Raw genomic sequence first — 16,444 nt, 5'->3', positions numbered from 1 at the left:
TGCCAACCAGAGTAACACCCATTAATCCCCACTCTTTGCTTTCTATTAATTAACCAATCCTCTATCCTTGCTACTACTTTCCCCTTAATGCCATGCATCTTTATCTTATGCAGCAACCTTTTGTGTGGCACCTTGTCAAAGGCTTTCTGGAAATCCAGATATACCACATCCATTGGCTCTCCGTTATCTACCGCACTGGTAATGTCCTCAAAGAATTCCACTAAATTAGTCAGGCACGACCTGCTCTTTATGAACCCATGCTAATTCTAATTAGCTAATTCTGCCTGCGACTGATCTAACACTGAGTATAATAATGCTAATGCTATTAGCCCATTACAGAGTCTGATGGCCTCTTTGACTGTCAATGGGAGGTTAGTTGCATATCAATAGCATGGCTCTGTTCTTTTGTATGAATGGAAGTGGGCAATTAAAACTTTAAAATGTTATGGTCTTGATCCAGTCGCCCAGCCACTCTTGAGAGCTGGCCATGCGTCGGTAACACTAATGGGTAGTATTTGGAAAAGCCAGCATTGGATGAATGGCCAAGATAATTCCTCAGGGAAAAAGATTCTCCTCATCCCTATCTTAAGTCAGGGCAGCACGGTGGCGCAGTGATCGGCACTGCTGCCTCACGGCACCGAGGACCCGGGTTCGATCCTGGCCCCGGGTCACCGTCCGGGTGGACTTTCTCCCTGCGTCTGCGTGGGCCTTACCCCCACAACCCTAAGATGTGGAGGGTAGGTGTGGTGAATGTGTTATATCAATAATCCACCATTGTATCTGTGCTATGCTGTTGCCTTTGTATTTGTATCTGTGCTATGCTGTTGCCCTTGTGGGCTCCACCTATGGGCCATTGTATGGCATTATCCACAAGGGAACATGTTGGGGCCTGTATGGGCTCCGCCCATGGCTCCTCCCCTTGAAGGGAGGTATAAAGAGCAGTCGACCTGTAGGCGGTTCTCAGTGTTAGATCAGTCGCAGGCAGGCACTGGTCTAGTTGATTATAGCCACAGTTTATTTCTACTCTTGGCACGAGTGAATTGATGGTCGCATCAGTAGGTGAATTAGCCATGCTAAACTATCGTTTAATTGGACAAAAAGAATTGGGCACTCTATATTTATAGAAAATAAGATTTAAAAAATCTCCGTCTTAAGTGGGATCCCCATTATTTTTAAAAGGGTTCTCTCGTTCTTCTCTCTCAGAAAAGGAAACATCTACTGAGCATCCACCCTGTCACGCCCCCTCAGAATCTTATATATTTCAGTTTGATCACTTCTCATGCTTCTAAATTCTAATGGATACTATCCAACCTCGCCAACCTTTCCACGTAAGATAACCTCTTTATTCCCAGGAATCAGTCAAGTGAACCTTTTCTGAGCTGCTTTTATATCCTTTAAGTAATGCAATTATATCCTTTAAGTGAGGAGACCAAAACTGTACATAGTACTCCAGATGTGGTCCCACCAATGCCAATGTAGCAAAACTTCCTGACTTTTATATTCCATTGTCAGCTGCAAAACATTAAGTGCCTCTAAATTTTTTGGCTTGATTTCCTCATTGCTTAGTGACGAAAATGTGCCCCGATGATTTTTGCCCAGGGTTGCCCACAGTCGGGTTTTGGAGATTGGACCTCCAATTCCTGGGATACTCCCGGGCCATCCCGGGAGGGTTGGCAACGGGGGTGTGTGTGTGGGTCTAGAGAGAGCGGGCGGGGCTGAGTGGCGAGAGCCGTTTCCATGGTGACGGGCGGGTAAGCGGCGGGAGGAGGATCCGTGTGCGCGGCGCCGGGAGGGAGACGGAGACCGTGGGGGGAGAGAGAGGCGCCTGCACGGTTGTCTGACATGGTGAGTGCACCGCCATGTAACACAGCCCGGGGTCGCGCTGCTGCCATGGCAATGGTGTAGGCCGCAGCGTCTGAGTCGTGAGCGCCTCTCTCACTGACCAGGATCAGCTGCAGGAGGCCCCCATTGACCTGGGGGAGGCTGCGGTTTACAATGAGGGCAGTGGGTGCTGTCTGAAGCAACTCCAGGCACCTGGGAATGCACAATGCAAGCTTACATTTGTATGCAATTATGTGTGTGTGTGTGTGTGTGTATATATATAGACAGAGAGCATAGGATCCCTACAGTGCAGAAGGAGGCCGTTCGGCCCATCGAAAGACCACCCTACCCAGGCCCAATCCGTGGCTCTATTCCTGCAACAACTCCCCAAGGTGCAATTTAGCAGTCCACCTAACCCGCGCATCTTTGGACTTGTGGGAGGCACCCGCAGGAAACCCACGCAGACCACGGGGTGAACATGCAGACAGTCACCCGAGGTCAGAATCGACCCCGGGTCCCTGGGGTTGTGAGGCAGCAGTGCTAACCACTATCTGGGGTAGTGCAGTGGTTAGCACTATTGCTTCGCAGCGCCAGGGTCCCAGGCGCTGTGTGGAGTCTGCACGTTCTCCCTGCGTCATGGTGGGTTTCCTCCGGGTGCTCTGGTTTCCTCCCACAAGTCCCGAAAGATATGCTGTTAGGTGAATTGGACATTCTGAATTCTCCCTCCGTGTACCCGAACAGGTGCCGGAATGCGGCGACTAGGGGATTTTCACAATAACTTCATTGCAGTGTTAATGTAAGCTTACTTGTGACAATCAAGATTATTATTATATACACATACACAAATATACACATATGTATATAAAATGTGTATAAGTGTGTGATATATATATATATACACACATACCCCTATATAAAAAAAGCAAAATACTGCAGAAATCTGATATCAAATGAGAAAGTGCTGGAAATACTCTGGCAGTATCAATGAAGAGGGAAACTAAGTTAACTTTTCAGCTTCACGTCCTTTCATCAGAACTGGGAAAATTCAAGGTTTTTAAATTAGTGAAAGGTCGGAGTGAAGGAACAAGAGAGAAATTCTGCAACAGGGTGGAAAAAAAGACTTGCATTTATGTAGTTCTTTTCATGATCAGTGCATGCGTCAAAGCACCTTCTACCCAGTGATTCAATTTTAAAGTTTAGCTGCTGTTGTGATGCTGAATTGAGCACAGCAAACTCCCGCAACCAGCGATGTGATGGTGAATGACCGCATGATCTGGTTTTTGTGATGTTGACTGAGGGATAAATATTGGCCAGGAGGACACCAGAGAGAGCACATCTGCTCTTCTTCGAAATAGTGCCATGAGATCTTTCAATCCACCTGAATAGACGAATAGGACCTCTATTTAGTGTCTCACCTGTAAAACGGTGACATTAGCTCGTGACATCGAAACAAACCTGTTGGACTTTAACCTGGTGTTGTAAGACTTCGTACTGTGCTCACCTGTAAAACAACACCTCCTCCGACAGTGCAGCACTCCTTCAGTACTACACTGGAGTGCCTGCCTTGATTTTGTGTGCTCAAGTCCCGGAGTGGGACTTGAACCTGGGATTGAGGTGTGAGTGCTAGCAACTGAGCTGGACATACTCAGGTCAGGCAGCATCTGTGGAGAGAGAAGCAGAATTAATGTTTCAGGTCGATGTGTGTGTGTATCACAAATGTTTCATCAGAATGGGGAAAAGTTAGAAATGTAATATGTTTTAAGGAAGTGAAAGTTGGGAGATGGAGAGGAGGGGGGCAGAAGGAAAAAAGGGAAGGTCTGTGATCGGGTGGAATTAGGAGAGATTAAATTACAAAGAGTTTGTGGTGTAAGGCCAAAGGACCGGTAATTGAACAAGTAAAGAAACAAAAATATGTGTTTCGAGGATGGGCAGAATGGTGACCAACTGTCTTCTGAAAAGCAAGAGCAACAAAAACCGAAACCTGCAAAGAAGTTGGAAACAAAGTAGGGCAGAAATTACGCCCTGAAATAGTTAAAATTAATGTGTCTGGTTAATATGCCTCCTCAATGGATGAGGCATCAAACTCCATTTCAACAGCTTGGGAGGAAGGTGGAAAATTGAGCTGAGTGCAGCCCAGGGTTAGGGGACTAATGAGTCTGAGGCTGGGGAGGGAAGAACTCCAAAGGAGGTGAGGACAGTGACAGACCTGCATACAACGGCTTGATGTTCGGTGATGAGATCATGTACAGTGGGAGGCAGGGGAAGGTATCACAGTTGACATTTGGCCTCTGCAAGGTCACGGCTGGTTCACCAGACAGAAGCACCCTTGTCAGCAGATCTGATGGCAATATGAGGATCGAACCTGTGAGAACAGAGTCCAGCAGGTATCGGGGAGGAAGGTTACGTGTGCATTTGTTTTGGAATTCAAAGTGTATGGATTTGGTGAAAATAATGATGTAGCAGAGGTTGAAAGTTCAAACCCAAAAAGAGCTGAGAATGTTTGGCAGTATTTGAAAAGGGAGGGTGATGAATATTTGTGACCATTTAAGACTGAGATGGGGGAGGAATTTCTTCACTGTCAAGGTTGCGAATAGTTGGAACTCTGGCCTAGCAGGACAGTGAGTCTGGAGTCATTGAATATATTCAAGGCTGAGATTAATAGATTTTTGGGTACAAGGGAATTAAGGGATTTGGGGGTTGGACAGCCATGATTTAATTGACTGATGGAGAATGCGGTGTGACCTGTGCCTGTTCCCTATTTCATATGTTCTTATACATATCCTTTTAATAATTATTGTAATTGGAACCTAGTCTCAGTAATGGTGACCATGAACCTATCATCGATATGTATATATATATATATATACCGGGGAGCCATTGGGGATGGTTTAGCACAGTGGGCTAAACAGCTGGCTTGTAATGCAGAACAAGGCCAGCAGCTCGGGTTCAATTCCCGTACCAGCCTCCCCGAACAGGCGCCGAATGTGGCGACTCGGGGCTTTTCACAGAAACTTCATTGAAGCCTAGTTGTGACAATAAGCGATTATTATTGGTAATTATTGGGATTACGGTGACCCCGGTTACCACTGGTAGTGGTGCAAGGTTCCAACCCATCCTCCTGGGCCATGACTGGTTACAGAGACTCTGCCTGGATTGGCAACTAATCTTTCGAATGGGTACAGGTGGATTGTGTGAGGTCCTGGGAAAATATGGGGAAGTCTTCCAGGAAGGCCAAGTCTGTCTGCTTATGTGGAGACTATCAAATTACAATCAACATGGCCTCCCACATGGACAGGTACCCAATGCCAAACTTGGAAGATCTAAACAAAGTTGTTGTCTGGGGGCCATTCTTTCACAAAGCTGGACATGAGCCATGCCTCCAGCTGGAGATAAACGCGGCGTCCAGAAAATAGGTCACCATTAACACTCACAGGAGATTGCATGAGTGCAGCCAACTTCCATTCGGGTGCCGTCTGCATGTGCAGTTTCCAACGGGCAATGGAAGACATTCTTCTAGGGCACCCCAGGGGAGCTGTCTACGTGGACGATGTACTCGTTACAGGAACCACTGAGAAGGAACACCTGGAAAATATGGAAGAAGTCCTTCCTGATTCTCAGAAGTAGGTGTCTGCCAGAAGAGAGGCAAGTTGCATCTTTCAGGCAAAAGAAGTTGTGGACCTGGGATACCAGAGTGACAAAGACTGGTTGGACCCGGTAGAGGAGAAAGTCTGAGTTGTCAAGCGTGACCCCACACCCGAGAACACGACAGAGCTAAGTTCATTCCTAGTACTTGTCAATTATTATGGAAAATGTATTCCCAATCTGGCTATCATATTGGTGTCTCTGCAAGCGCTCCTAAAGAAGTACCAAAAATGGGTGTGGAAGGTGGAGTAACAAGAAACATGTGCCAGAGTAAAGCAGCAGCTATTATCCTCCAGACCACTGACGCATTATGACCCGTCAAAACCATTCATCCTCACGTGTGATGCATATGGCATTAGGACAGTGTTGTCCCATCGAGTGATGGGACAGAGCAGCCGATAGTCTATGCATCGAGAACCTTGGCTGAGGTAGAGTACCGCTACGCTGAAATTGAAAAGGAAAGACTGGCCGTGATGTTTGCAGTCTAAAAGGTTTCATCAATATGTCTCTGGACACCATTTTTTGATACTCACTGACCACAAGCCCTTACTCAGCCTTTTCTAAGAGGATAAAATGATACCATCAGTAGCTTCGGCCAAGATTCAGCAATGGGCATTGCTGTTGGCCAACTAAGTTATGTTGGCACTAAATTTCATGGACATGTTTCTTGTCTCAGCCTCACAAATCCATACATATACTCAGAAGGACCCCATGTTTGCAAAACTGTCACGCCGCCTTACATGGGGGACTACAAGGGAAACCTCCAGAAGAGTTGCGAGCCTTCACAACAAAGTGGTGGGAGCTCAGTGTAAAGGACGGTATCTTCCTGTGGTCGTTGCGAGGCAAGGCAGGAAAACCATTTTGCAGGACTTGCACATTGGACATCATGGGGTTTCCAAAATGAAAATGCTCGCCACTAAATGTGATGGCCAGGGATCGATGGCGAAATTGAGCAGATGGCACAACAGTATGCACTTGCCAAGAGCATCAGAAGCTCCCTCCCTCAGCCTTGCTCCACCTGTGGGAGTGGCCAGGACGCCCTTGAGTGCGTTTGTACATCAGGTTCGCTGGGCCCTTCGTGGGGTCAATGTTTCTGCTACTGATTGATGTCCACTCAAAGTGGATGGATGTCCACCAGATACGTGTCACCATGGAGAAGCTACGCCAATCTTTCAACGGTGTTCCAGAGATGCTTGTCACTGTTAACAATACCCCTTTCACAAGTGAAGAATTTCAGAGGTTTATACAAACTAATGGGGTGACACACATTCAAACTATCCCATATCATCCTTCTTCGAATGGCCTGTGCAAACGTTTAAGCAGGGCATGAAAAAAACCAGGGGGGGGGGGGTCAGTTAAAACAAAACCCGCAGGTTTTTAATTTAATTATCAAATCATGTCACATGTTGCGACCGGGGTAGTGCGGGGGGAGCTACTGATGGGTCGGCAGCTCTGGGCCGATCTAAATTTAACATTTCCCAACCTTGGCGGGAAGGTGGAAAAGAAACAAAACCACCAGAGGAGGTGTCATGACCACCGGAAGCAGGACAGAGGATTCAAACCAGGGGACGCAGTCTACATCTGGAATTGTGGGGATGGCGCCTGGTGGAAATCGGGGACCATAGTGGGGAAAATGGGGGCAATCTCCTGTATGGTCAAGACCAGAGAACGGACCCTACGCAAGCACGTGGACCACTTGAGGGGCACAAAGCCCCCTACAGAGGTAGCCACACCGGATGAATCAGTCCCTCACCCCCGCCCTCCACCTATCATCTGTTAGCCAAGGAGCACATCTCTCAGGACCTGTTCCCAGGTCAACAGGAGATGGAAGACTCTGCATCAGACATGGGTACGGGATCCTTAATACTTTCGGAGGACAATATTGTCAGAGACTGACCTCCGACAGGACCCCTATGGCGTTTGGCACACAAAAGACGCTCCCCAATGCATTACACGTCCCCCGATCCAGCCCTGCAGCCGTCAGAAGCACAACCACGGGAAAAGCAGTGAAGGAAACCCCCTCCTCATCCAGTAACAGGGGGACCTTCGGACTTCGGGGAGGGAGGGATGTAATTACCCTCATGAGGCCCACGGGGATGACTCGATTGATCTCGCCATGGGGCTCATAGTATATGGGCTCGCTGTTAATCGGCAGAGACCCATCTGCTGGGGCTGATAGAATCACCTCTTAAAAGCCGGCCCGAATTGGGACCGGCATGATAGGTAGTCCCGGTTGGGACCTATGTGCTGTACGCCGCGTTGCGGCCTTTTCTTTTGGCTGAAAATAAATCGTTGTTTGGATTTACCTTCTTTGGTCTCCTGAGCTTTTAGAAACCTGAATGTAATTTTGCCTATAATATGACCCCACCCCCAATTTACAGAGCCTGATACTTTGATTACGCTTGCTCTCTTCAATTAAAACCAGTCAAATTGCTTTTCAATGACAGGCCTTGCCAGGCTATTTCAGAGGATTTTAAGAGTCAACCACTTTGCAGTGCACGTAGAGGCCAGATCAGGTAAGGATGGCAGAAAGCCTTCCCTGAAGGACATTAGTGAGCCAGTTGGGTTTTTACAACAAGCACCTTGGTCACCATCACTGAGGCTAGCTTTCAATAACAATTTTCCTCACAGCTACACTGCACTTTCTATTTGAAAGCACTTTACGGCAGAAATGTAAGTCGCACAGAATCACAGAATTGTTACGACGCAGCAGGAGACCATTTGACCCATGGTGTATAGGGCTCTCCAAATGAGCATCATTACTTAGTGCCATTCCCCTGCCTTTTCCCTGTACCCCTACACCTTGTTTCTATTCAAATCATCATCTAATAGCCTCTTGAATGCCTCGATTGAACCTGCCTCCACTATACTCCCAGGCAGTGCTTTCCAGACTGAACCATTTGTTCTGCGCAAATGTTTTTTCTCACATCACATTTACTTCTTTGGCAAATCACTTAAATCTGCCCTCTCTCATTCTTGATCCTTTTATGATTGGGAACAATTTCTCTCTATCCATTCCCTCCAGCCCCCTCATAATTTTGAACACCTTTATCAAATCTCCTTTTAACCTTCTTCGCTCCAAGGAGAACGATCCCACATTCTCCAATCTATTCTCATAACCAAAGCTTCTCATCCCTGGAACACTCTTGTTAACCTTTTCTGCACTCTCCCCAATACATTCACATCCTCTCTATAGTGTGGCGCCCAGAACTGTACACAGTATTCCAGCTGAGGCCTAACTAAAAAATCTTGTATAAGCTCAGCATAACCTCTTTGCTCTTGTACACTATGCCCCTATTAATAAGGAATACTATAGTCTTTATTAACTGCTCTCATAACCTGCCCTTTCACCGTAAATGATCTATGCACATGTACACCCAGATCTCTCTGCTCCTGAGCCTCTTTAAGAATTGTATCCCTTATTTTATATTGTCTCTCCATGTTCTTCCTCCAAAATGCATCACCTCACCCTTCTTCGTGTTGAACTTTATCTGCCCACTCCACCACTTGTCTATGTCCTTTTGAGGTTCTACACTGTCCTCTTTACAATTTACGATACTTGCAAATTTTGCGTCTTCTGCAAACTTTGAAATTGTCCTTTGCACACCAAGATCTAGATCATTAATTTATATCAGGAAAAGCAAGGGTCCCAATACTGACCTCTGGGGAACACCACTACAAACCTTCCTCCAGTCTGAAAAATATCCATTGACCATTACTTGCTGTTTCCTATTATTCAGCCAATTTTGTATCCACATTACTATTGCTCTTTTATTCCATGAGATGTAACTTGACTCACAAGTCTGTTATGTGGCACAGTATCAAATGCTTTCTGAAAGTCCATGTACACCACATCAACAGCACTACCCTCATCGACCCTTTCTGTTACATCCTGAGACAACTCCAGCAATTCAATTAAATATAATTTCCTCTTTAGAAATCCATGCTGTCCCTTCCTAATAAACCCACATTTTTCCATAATTGTTTCTTGAAGCTAACGTTGGCTGCCAGTCTTTTTTCATAATCCCTCTTTGTTTCTCTAATGTGTTTTTTCAACTCCCCTCTGAACTTTCTATATTCCTCTTGGTTCGCAACTGTATTTTCTACCTGACGCATGTCATAAATACACTTTTTCTTCCTGATCTTAATTTCCTTTCTCATCCAGGGGGCTCTAGATTTGTTTGCCTCACTTCTAGGGGAATACACCTTTTTTTAAATATAAATTTAGAGTATCCAATTCATTTTTTCCAATTGGATTGGATTTGTTTATTGTCAGGTGTACCGAAGTAAAGTGAAAAATATTTTTCTGCGAGCAGCTCAACAGATCATTAAGTACATGAAAAGAAAAGGAAATAAAAGAAAATCCATAGTAAGGCAACACAAGGTACACAATGTAAGTAGATAACACCAGCACGGGTGAAGCATACAGGGGTGTAGTGTTAATAAGGTCAGTCCATAAGAGGGTTGTTTAGAAGTCTGGTAACAGCGGGGATAAAGCTGTTTTTGAGTCTGTTCGTGTGTGTTCTCAGACTTCTGTATCTCCTGTCTGATGGAAGAAGTTGGAAAAGTGAGTAAGCCGGGTGGGAGGGGTCTTTGATTATGCTGCCCGCTTTCCCCAGACAGCGGGAGATGTAGATGGAGTCAGTGGATGGGAGGCAGGTTTATGTGATGGACTGGGCTGTGTTCACGACTCTCTGAAGTTTCTTGCGGTCCTGGGCCGAGCAGTTGCCATACCAGGCTGTAATGCAGCCAGATAGGATGCTTTCTATGGTGCATCTGTAAAAGTTGGTAAGAGTTAATGTGGACATGCCGAATTTCCTTAGTTTCCTGAGGAAGTATAGGCGCTGTTGAGCTTTCTTGGTGGTAGCGTCGACATGGGTGGACCAGGACAGATTTTTGGAGATGTGCATCCCTAGGAATTTGAAACTTCTAACCATCCCCAACTCGGAGGCCTGACAGGGATGTGTACAGTACTTTGCTTCCTGAAGTCAATGACCAGCTCTTTAGTTTTGCTGGCATTGAGGGAGAGATTGTTGTCGCTGCACCACTCCACCAGGTTCTCTATCTCCCTCCTGTATTCTGACTCGTCGTAATTCGAGATCTGGCCCACTATGGTCGTACCGTCAGCAAACTTGTAGATGAAGTTGGAATAAAATTTTGCCACGCAGTCGTGTGTGTACAGGGAGTAGAGTAGGGGGCTAAGTACACAGCCTTGCGGGGCCCCGGTATTGAGGACTATGTGGAAGAGATGTTGTTGTTTATTCTTACTGATTGTGGTCTGTGGGTCAATTTAGGGGCAATTTAGTGTGGCAAATCCACCTACCCTGCACATCTTTTGGGTTGTGGGGACGAAACCCACGCAAACACGGGGAGAATGTGCAAACTCCATACGGACAGTGACCCAGAGCCGGGATCGAACCTAGGACCTCGGTGCTGTGAGGCAACTGTGCTAACAACTTGCGCCACTGTGCTGCCCCCTAAGGGAATGCACCTTGATTGTGTCTGGACCATTTCTGTTTTGAAGGTAGCCCTTTCATTAGCTACAGCTTTTCCTGTCAACCTTTCGTTCCAGTCGAACCGGCCCAACTCCGTTCTTGCTCCATTGTAGTCGCCCCCCCCCCCCAGTTAATTATTCTTACTCTGGATTGCCTATTATACTTTTCTAGTGTGGTAGTCTGTATTAGGGGTATTACGGTACCTAGGTTGAGGCTGTAAGACCATTGGTATGGGAGGTACCTGAGACATGAAGATCATTGGTGAAGCCTGCCTGCTGGTTCCGCTCAGTTAGGCGGAGTATACGAGTCTGTATCTCCCTAGCAGCCGCATTCTGTACCTGCGCTGCTGGGGGAAACATCTAGTCCAATAAAGCCTTCAATTGTCATCCAATATCGCTTCTGGAGTTATTGATCAAGCAACAAATGATTGGACTAGATTTTAAAGAATGGAACTCCGAATCAAGCCGGAGTGTCTGCAACTCAACCCCCACGCGGCAAACTCAGCGGCAACCTTCAAACACTGGCTGCCGTGCTTCAAAGGGTACCTCAGACGGCCATGACTGCACCCACGGAGGACTAGAAACTACAAGTTCTCCACTCGAGAGTGAGCCAAGAAATCTACACCCTCATCGAGGATGCGGACGATTTCGAGGCCACGATGGCCCTGTTGAAAGGACACGACATTCGCCCAGTAAACCAGGTTTACGCCCGGCATCTGCTAGCGACATGGTGACAAATCCCGGTGGAATCGCTGGATGAATTCTACCGCCCGCTCCTGGTACTAGGTAGGAACTGTGACTGCCCGCAAGTTTCAGCCAGCGACCACACAGAACTTTTAATCCAGGACGCATTCGTTGCAGGTATGCTGTCTTCGCAAATCCGTCAGCGGCTGCTGGAGAAAGAGACACTAGGCCTCAAGGAGGCACGGGCCCTTGCTAGCTCCCTGGATGTGGCCTCCCGAAACGCCCGCGCGAACGTTCCCGACCACGCGGCAGCCCCTTGGGCAGGGTGGAACCCACCCGCGGCCGACCCCGATGCATCCCCCATCCCCCCACAAGCTTGTGCCGCGCGGCTACCAGGCAACTCCGGGGGGACCCGCTGTTATTTTTGCGGGCAACCAAGCACCCGCGGCAGCGCTGCAGGGCCCTCTCCTCCACCTGCAAATGTGGCAAAAAGAGCCATTTCGTGGCAGTATGCCAGGCCCGGGCGGTCGCCGCTGTCTCCGGGGGCGAACCGGGGCCGCCACCACAACTCGGGCCGCGGGCGCCGCCATCTTTTTCCCCAGCCAGGTGCGATGCGTGGGTGCCGCCATCTTGCCCACCCCCAGCCATGTGTGACCCGTGGGCGCCGCCATCTTGACTGGAGTCTCAGGACCCCGATTCGGATGACCACACACCGCCCGAAGAAAATCGCCAATTTGTACCACGACTCGCCTCGGTGATCCTGGACCAGTCTCGGCCCCGAACACACTCGACCGCGACGACGACCGTACTCATCAACGGACGCAAAACATCCTGCCTGATCGACTCCGGGAGCACAGAGAGCTTCATACACCCCAACACGGTAAGGCGCTGTTGTCTTCCCAAAAACCCAGTTAACCAAAAAATCTCCCTGGCCTCCAGGTCTCACTCTGTAGAGATCAAGGGGTTCTGCGTAGCGAACCTCTCGGTCCAGGGAAGTGAATTAAAAAATTTCCGACTTTACGTCCTCCCTCACCTCTGCACTGCAGCGCTCCTGGGGTTGGACTTCCAATGCAACCTCCAGAGCTTAACTTTTAAATTCGGCAGCCCTATACCCCCCTCACTGTCTGCAGCCTCGCGACCCTCAAGGTCGACCCGCCTTCCCTTTTTTGCGAACCTCACCCCGGATTGTAAACCCGTCGCCACCGGGAGCAGACGGTACAGTGCCCAGGACCGGACCTTTATTAGGTCGGAAGTCCAGCGGCTACTGAAGGAAGGTGTTATCGAGGCTAGCAACAGCCCCTGGAGAGCTCAAGTAGTGGTTGTAAAGACCGGGGAGAAGCACAGGATGGTCATCGATTATAGTCAGACCATCAACAGGTATATGCAGCTCGATGCGTACCCTCTCCCCCGCATATCTGATTTGGTCAATCAGATTGCACAATACAAGATCTTTTCATGGTGGACCTCAAATCCGCCTACCACCAGCTCCCCATCCGCCCGGACGACCGCAAGTACACTGCATTCGAAGCAGATGGGCGGCTCTACCACTTCCTAAGGGTTCCCTTCGGTGTCACAAATGGAGCCTTGGTCTTCCAACAGGAGATGGACCGAATGGTTGACCAGTACGGTTTGCGGGCCACGTTTCCGTACCTCGACAATGTCACCATCTGCGACCAGGACCAGCAGGACCACAACACCAACCTCCGCAAATTTCTCCATACCGTAAAAACCCGTAACTTGACCTACAACTAGGACAAATGCGTGTTCAGCACCGACCGTCTCGCCATCCTCGGCTCCGTAGTGCATGATGGAGTCATAGGCCCAGATCCCGAACGCATGCGTCCCCTCATGGAGTTTCCCCTCCCCCAATGCTCCAAGGCCCAGAAACGTTGCCTGGGATTTTTTTCATATTACCCCAGTGGGTCCCCAATTATGCGGACAATGTCCACCCACTAATCCAATCCTCAGTTTTCCCCCTGTTGGCAGAGGCCTGCCAGGCCTTCAGCCGCATAAAGGCGGACATCGCAAAGTCCACGATGCACGCAATCGATGAATCCCTACCCTTCCAAGTCGAGAGCGACGCGTCCGACGTAGGTCTGGCGGCCACCCTCAACCAAGCGGGCAGGCCCGTGGCCTTCTTCTCCCGTACCTTCCATGCTTCATAAATCCGCCATTCCTCCATTGAAAAGGAGACCCAGGCCATAGTAGAAGCTGTGCGGCACTGGAGGCATTACCTGGCCGGCAGGAGATTCATGCTTCTCACTGACCAACGGTCAGTAGCTTTCATGTTCGATAATGCACAGCGGGGCAAGATAAAGAACGATAAGATCTTATGGTGGAGGATCGAGCTCTCCACCTACAACTATGAGATTCTGTATCGTCCCGGGAAGCTAAATGAGCCTCCTGATGCCCTATCCCGTGGCACATGTGCCAACGCACAAGTAGACCGACTCCGGGCCCTCCATGAGGACCTCTGCCACCCGGGGGTCATTCGATTCTTCCATTTCATTAAGACCTGAAACCTGCCCTACTCCATCGAGGTCAGAACCGCCACCAGGAATTGCCAAATCTACGCGGAGTGCAAGCCGCATTTCTACAGGCCAGAGAAAGCGCACCTGATAAAGGCTTCCCGTCCCTTTGAACGCCTCAGTATGGACTTCAAAGAGCCCCTCCCCTCCACCGACCACAACACGTACTTCCTGACGAATACTCCCGGTTCCCATTCGCCATCCTCTGCCCCGACATGACCGCAGCCACTGACATAAAAGCCATGAGCGACAAACTGCGTCAATTCCTGCTCAGCAAGGGCATCGCCTCGAGCAGGATGACCAGTTATAACCCCCGGGGAAACGGACAGGTAGAGAGGGAGAACGGAACGGTCTGGAAGACCGTCCTACTGGCCCTACGGTCCAGGAATCTCCCAGTCTTCCGCTGGCAGGAGGTCCTTCCCGATGCACTCCACTCCATCCGATCACTGCTGTACACCACGACAAACGAAACACCTCATGAACGTCTCCTTGTCTTCCCTAGGAAGTCCTCCTCCGGGACCCCGCTCGCAACATGGCTGGCAGCTCCTGGACCCATTCTGCTCCGCAACAGGTGCAGGCGCACAAGTCGGACCCCTTGGTAGAGAGGATCCACCTCCTTCACGCTAACCCTCAGTACGCCTACGTGGCGTTCCCCGATGGACGGCAGGATACGGTCTCCCTATGGGACCTGGTGCCTGCTGGATCCCCGCCCACACCAACCCCACCCTCCCTCCCACCGGCGCACCCCAAGGCTGCCCCCTTTCCAGATGGATCGGTTCTTCCACTGGTCCCACCCAGGGGTGATGAAGCTACCGAAGAAGCCAAAGTCACGCTCCCGGAGTCACGGATGCCCAAGCCGGCGCCTGCATCACCGCCGAAACTGCGACGATCACAGAGGACGACCAGGGCCCCCGATCGACTAATTGCTTCATTCTGACATGTACGTGGAAAATGAATACTATAAATAGTTGTGACATGTAATAAGGCAAAACACTGTACCACCGACGGTTATCACCATGACCTCTACCACTGTATGAAGCGAGACCACCCCCCCCCGCCGAACTCTTTTTTAACAGGGAGTGAATGTGGTAGTCTGTATTCGGGGTATTACGGTACCGAGGTTGAGGCTGTAAGACCATTGGTGTGGGAGGTACCTGAGACATGAAGATCATTGGTGAAGCCTGCCTGCTGGTTCCGCCCAGTAAGGTGGAGTATAAGAGTCTGTGTCTCCCTAGCAGCCGCATTCTGTACCTGCGCTGCTGGGGGAAACATCTAGTCCAATAAAACCTTCAATTGTCATCCAATCTCGTTTCTGGAGTTATTGATCGAGCATCATCTAGCATCATCCAAAAGCTCATGATACAACTATGACTGTCTCCTAAATGTTCCTCCACTGACACTTGATCTACTTATCCCACCTGATTTCTAACAACCAGGTCCAACAGTGCATCCTTCCTTGTTGGACTGGACATACTGCAGTGGAAAATATTCTTGAACAGTCTAGAAACTTTTGCTCCTCTTTGCCCTTGACGCTACCATGGTCCCAGTCCACATTTGGGTGATTAAAGTCCTCCATTATAACTGCTCTATAATGCTTGCATCTCGCTGTAATCTCATTGAAGATTTGTTCTACATTCTTCTGACTAGTTGGTGGTCTATAGACTACACCGAGCAATGTAATTGCACCCTTTTTGTTCCTGAGCTCTAGTTAAATTGATTCTGCCCTTGAAGTCACTTTCTCCTATTACATGTTGTATCTAATGGACAAAGATGATGGATAAATGAATTGAAACTTGAAGAAATATGCTGTGAGTTTAGGGTTTTCATTGGACTCTGCTCCACAGGAAATTTGGCATCGGCACATGGTGCAGGAACAGTGCATTTTTGGATGTAACGTCCAGGTTGTGTTCATAGAGGGAGTTCCAAGCTGTATAATTGAAATCAGAACCTGTCCTGACTCTTGACACAAAGCAGAATGAGACTCCTTATCTTTTAACACAAATGTGGTGTTGGATTGAAGCCTGGCTCTAGATTCGGCATTTTGTGTGCACACTCTGCTTTCACATTGATGCAGAATAAAGTACTGACGCTACAATAACGTACCTGCAGCCTAAGGGTGGCTGCAAGGAATCAGAGTGTGGCAATTATGAATTAGCCCAATTGTAATGAATCAGCTCAAGGACAAATGGAAGGCAAGGGTGAACATTTAACTGATTTAATGGAAGTAATCACGATTGGGGACAGATACATTGAATTGTGTCATTCACCAGAACCA

At 48.7% G+C, this 16,444-nt stretch overlaps 1 protein-coding gene across 1 annotated transcript in view; it reads left to right on the top strand.

Moving 5' to 3' along the window:
* Nucleotides 1-1,732: 1,732 nt before the first annotated feature.
* Nucleotides 1,733-16,444, top strand: part of lztfl1 (leucine zipper transcription factor-like 1) — an 82,409-nt gene continuing 67,697 nt past the window's right edge. Inside the window, exon 1 of the mRNA XM_072509969.1 lies at nt 1,733-1,845. Coding sequence (XP_072366070.1) covers nt 1,843-1,845 — 3 coding nt within the window. The 5' untranslated portion in view covers nt 1,733-1,842. The remainder of the gene's footprint in view (nt 1,846-16,444) is intronic.

Source organism: Scyliorhinus torazame, chromosome 6 (assembly GCF_047496885.1).
Source record: "Scyliorhinus torazame isolate Kashiwa2021f chromosome 6, sScyTor2.1, whole genome shotgun sequence".
Classification (NCBI taxonomy): Eukaryota; Metazoa; Chordata; class Chondrichthyes; order Carcharhiniformes; family Scyliorhinidae; genus Scyliorhinus; species Scyliorhinus torazame.
Note: the sequence above shows the minus strand (reverse complement) of the source record. Positions and strands in the feature narration are given on the sequence as shown.